A 4,487-nucleotide genomic window follows, 5' to 3' on the forward strand; every position below is an offset into this window, starting at 1 on the left:
CCAGGACACAGGAGGTATTGGGATGGGTTGCGCTGGAAAGGAGGAGGAGGTTGGTTGCTAGAGCCAGGCCTCTGGCTTGCCACAGATTCCACAATTAATGATTACTGTATAAAGCCCTGATGGGAGAAAAGTCTGATTGAGCCTCATGTGTTTTAGCTACGCAGGTTGGCTACTGGGCTAGTGACTTTAGGAAATCACGGCAGAATCAGAATTTCAGGCGATACATCATATAAGGAGAGGAAGTTTTAATGAGGACTAATGATGGATTTGGTATGGAGCAAATGGTGTGTCTTTCCAGGTGCTGTAATTCATTCTCAAAACGCACACCCATAGCTACTTCCCAGTAGCCCAAACTGGAAGTCAGTTATAGAATTTTGTTTAAATAAAGACTGTCTTCCTGAAATTGAATGCGACGGAGACAAAATGTTGATACAAATAATCAGTTAATGTATACTGAAGCCTGTGGAAGGAATACAGGAATGAGCCTTATGTTTTTTGTTCTGTAAGGAATGCTTTTATCATAGAATCATAGAATGGTTTGGGTTGGAATGAACCTTAAAGATCATCCAGTTCCAACCCCCCTGCCATGGGCAGGGACACCTTCCACCAGACCAGGTTGCTCCAAGCCTCATCCAGCCTGGCCTTGGACACTCCCAGGGATGGGGCATCCACAGCTTCTCTGGGCAACCTGTCCGAGTGCTCCCCACCCTCTCCGGGAAGAATTCCTTCCTGATGTCCAATCTCAATCTCCCCGCTTTCAGTTTAAACCTGTTCATATACTGGCTAATTGCTTTTAAATCTTACAGATAAATGGACTACAAGAAAATTACGAATGAAGTTTCAGAAAAGATTCTGTCATACAGTCAAGATACTTCAGGCTGGAGAGTCATAAAAGTTTCAGTAAGAAAATATTAGTTAATGTTGTTTAGAAAGTTATGTTCATTAAATACATTTTGTTGCAAAAAGCGTTTAAAACTGTTTTCCTGTAAAAAATTAGTTGACAACTCTTTATCAACCGCTAAGTTTTTATTTTTCCTTTTTCTACTTTGAGAAAAATGTTACAGTTTCTTCAAAGCCTTCAAAAGAGTATGCAGGAAATATGTAAGTATTTACATTTTGTTTGTCGTTGTAATGAATAGGAACATTGTTTTGAACAGTGACACCCAAGATTTCAAGGGGAGGGTTGACCATGGTCTGTCTTTCATCCAAGTGCTAAGTTTAGTTTTGTGTTTGTTTTGGTCTGTTTCTCCAGATCCTGTGCTGTAGTCACACAGGGTCAGCAATAGGGCTGGAATACAAGAGGTTTCCCAAACAAGTTGCGAATGTGCTGTGAAAATTAATTGCTATATAACACTTGCTAGTATGGCAGAAGTACAGAGTCACAGTTTTGGCCTGAAGTCAGTGATTCTATTCAAGCCATTACATCTTACCAGCTGGGCTTTGCTTTTCACCCCCTCATACTTGTGAAATGACCGATACTCCTACGTGCGGACGTGCTTACGCGCTCACTCTACCTTATCTGTCCTTTGAACCTTTTTCTTTCTGGCACCTGAAACTGAAGTAACTGTACTGAGAATAAGAAGGTCATATAAACTCAGGACCAGTGACTTCATCTGTCCCTCATCTCTTGAGCGATGTACTCTGTGGTGTTAAGCTAGGTTTGGCCCGAAGGGTGGAGTTAGGCGAGGCAGACTAAGCTGATCTCGCAGTTTGCTGTCACTGATGGCTCTATCTGTACTTTCCTTTCCCCACCGCTCTCCTGGGTCTGCCATACTGCTGCTCATTTATGGTGGCTGTGACATTCGGCTGATTGTTTACCAAGCTGATTCAGCCCTTGAAACCAGGGGAAAGAAAAACAGTCTCACGAAAAGCAGAGGAAAAGAGGATGCTTGCAACATGTCCTTAGCTTCTTTCTCTCTCTTTTATTTATTTTTTTCTTTTTTAATGCCGTATGGGTATTAAATGCCAACCTGGACAGGCGGTAGAGATTTGCTGTCAGTGTGATGAGATGTTTGTGATTAGTGGTGTTCTAAATCCAAATGTCTTGCTTGGTTTTCTAATTAGTTTTGAAGCTTTGAGCAAAGAAGGTATTAATTACAGAAGACAGTGCTGTATCACGAGCATTACAGAGGAATTACTCTGCAGTATTATAATGGAAAATAGCTGTTATATTTCATTAGAATATGTTAAAAGTACTGTTATCTAAATAAGAATTTGCATACTTTGTATGTGACATTACAGTTGTATTTCAGTTCAGGTGGATGTGAGGGAGTGAGAGTGGTTTAGAATTCATAAGAACGTGCCTGACATTTCTGTGAGGGAAGAAGAATATGCTGTAGTCTCAGACAGGCACAAAGCCATTTTCAGTTGTACGCAGATCTGTATAGGGGAAGTCCTTCGCACGTAGGAGAAGCATCATCGTGATTTCTGCCATTTGGTACAGGGAGCCAGAGTCTTTCATTCATTTATTTTTGTGCAAATCTTTGTCAGGTTAACAAGCAGTACTGGTCCCGAGCATGTCTGTTGTGAAGGAATACTAACTGTTTGTAGGAGCAAAAGTAGAACTGTTCCCATTTTCAGTTTGACATTGTGTATTTACTAACCGCATGTCACGAATGCCAGTTTCCTTTTTAATTGTCAGGAGCATTAACAGTTTGCTTTACTTGCTACAAGAAATCTGTATGGGTTCTGTTAGTGAAAAGCAATAGAGATCTTTGCTTCAGTCAGGTGAAATATTTTCAGCAGAGGTCAGGGATGCATTAAGGTGATTGTGCAAGGCCGAATAGGATGTTGTTTGGAATTCTGTCACCTAAGCCCAGGAAAGACAATGAGGTATGTATTTCAGTTTGTCTAAGGTAGGGAGACTACATGTGGTGATCCAGTCGGTCTTTTCCAGGCTTATTTCCTCTTTTTGTTCCAAGTAATCCACTGTAAAAAGTGGAAGCTGAGATTTTTCACAAGCGTACCCTTCCTTTTATTGTAGCAACTGTGTCTTTCAGAGGCCTTGCCTAGAAGAAGTTCTGCTGATTAAGGACTTACTCTGAGTTTAGGAGAGAAGTTATTACAGGATGCAGGTGAGAGGTGCTTAGGAGATTGGTAAACATAAGTTTGTGGGAGTTATGGAAACAGAGGCTGTATCCAAATATTAACATGCTGGTTTTAACTGGTCCTGCCATAGCTTACGTTTGCTGTTTTTGAGTAGGCATTGAAATGTTTTCCGTCACCATGGGACCAGCTGTAGTCAGTGGAGAAGCGAGTAGTTGTATACGCCCACACTGCGCTCACTCCACCAAAGCAATAAATGGTGACGAGTGAAGAAACAGACACGTCATTTTACAGGGCCTCTGTGTTTGGGCTTGGACTTGGCTATCTTTGCCCTTTCTGACCTACACTCCTGCATCACCAGGGTCTGTAAACCTGACTTCATGTCTCTTGAACTGTTTGCAAGCATAGTCTCCTTTGAACTCTTCTGGTGTCACGCAGCATCCTTCACCTTTGCATTTTATCGATGTCTGTGAGTTATTACTGCAGTGAATCACAGTTTCTCCAGGAACTAGGTGTGAGAACTACCAGTGCTAGTGAGCAGTTCCCAGCATTACAGGAGTTTCCTATTTCCTCCTTGTGAGAGGCCCCTCTTCCCCCCTGTGAACTTTCCCTTGAACTCCTCAGAAGATTATGAACTAAACCTGGAGAAGTGCCAGAATGTACGAGTTCATAACTAAGAGATCAGCAATCAGTGTCAAAATGGATTGAACATATCTATATTGAAAAATAAATTAATAGATTAATTGCATACATTTAAATTAGCAGGTTCCTGTCTAGTAGCTCACAAATAATTCATTTTGAATGTGTGGTGTCAAGAATGTAATGGTCTCAAGAATCAGTTACAGAATAACAATTTTTATTATGACTTGAATTTTAATCAATCCATCAAGTGCAATTACATTTGTGTGCTTTACCTCATTATAGCCTGGCATCCCCAATTGCTAGGTGCTCATTATTGCGTAACTTAGTTTTCCAGTTCATAAATGTGAATTCAATATCTGTTTTTCCCACAATCTAGATACCGTGGAGAAGGGATAATTAAGGAAGTCCCTAGTAAAATTATTCCTTTTATGTACCTTCCTGAATATCGAAGCAAATGGGACAAAGCATTGCAATCTTACAAGCTGTTGGAAAGGATTGACCAGGTAATACGATAATTTCATACAAAGATGTTATTTTAACTCTTTCTGCATGAATTATGTTGACTAAAAAGCCCTCTACTGGGATAAAGAAAGCTCTCAGTGCAAAGTACATTCTGGGTTGGTAGAAACTTCTAAATCTGCTGCTTATGTGAAATGGGTATGAAATGTATCCCTCCTCTTAGGAGTTAAATATTTATTATGAATTAAATGTCCTCAAGCCTGCCAAGAATTCAGTCCAAGGAAGACGAGCGAAGTCTCTGTCAGGAGTAGGGCAAGACACAATGGCAACACAATGTAGGG

General features: G+C 40.7%; 1 protein-coding gene across 1 annotated transcript in view; it reads left to right on the plus strand.

Annotated features, from left to right (window-relative positions):
- Positions 1-810: 810 nt before the first annotated feature.
- Positions 811-4,487, plus strand: part of LOC104514802 (stAR-related lipid transfer protein 6-like) — a 6,251-nt gene continuing 2,574 nt past the window's right edge. The window contains exons 1-3 of the mRNA XM_010158573.1: positions 811-900; positions 1,052-1,101; positions 4,064-4,190. Coding sequence (XP_010156875.1) covers positions 811-900; positions 1,052-1,101; positions 4,064-4,190 — 267 coding nt within the window. The remainder of the gene's footprint in view (positions 901-1,051; positions 1,102-4,063; positions 4,191-4,487) is intronic.

This window comes from Eurypyga helias, unplaced genomic scaffold (genome assembly GCF_000690775.1).
Source record: "Eurypyga helias isolate BGI_N326 unplaced genomic scaffold, ASM69077v1 scaffold36329, whole genome shotgun sequence".
Classification (NCBI taxonomy): Eukaryota; Metazoa; Chordata; class Aves; order Eurypygiformes; family Eurypygidae; genus Eurypyga; species Eurypyga helias.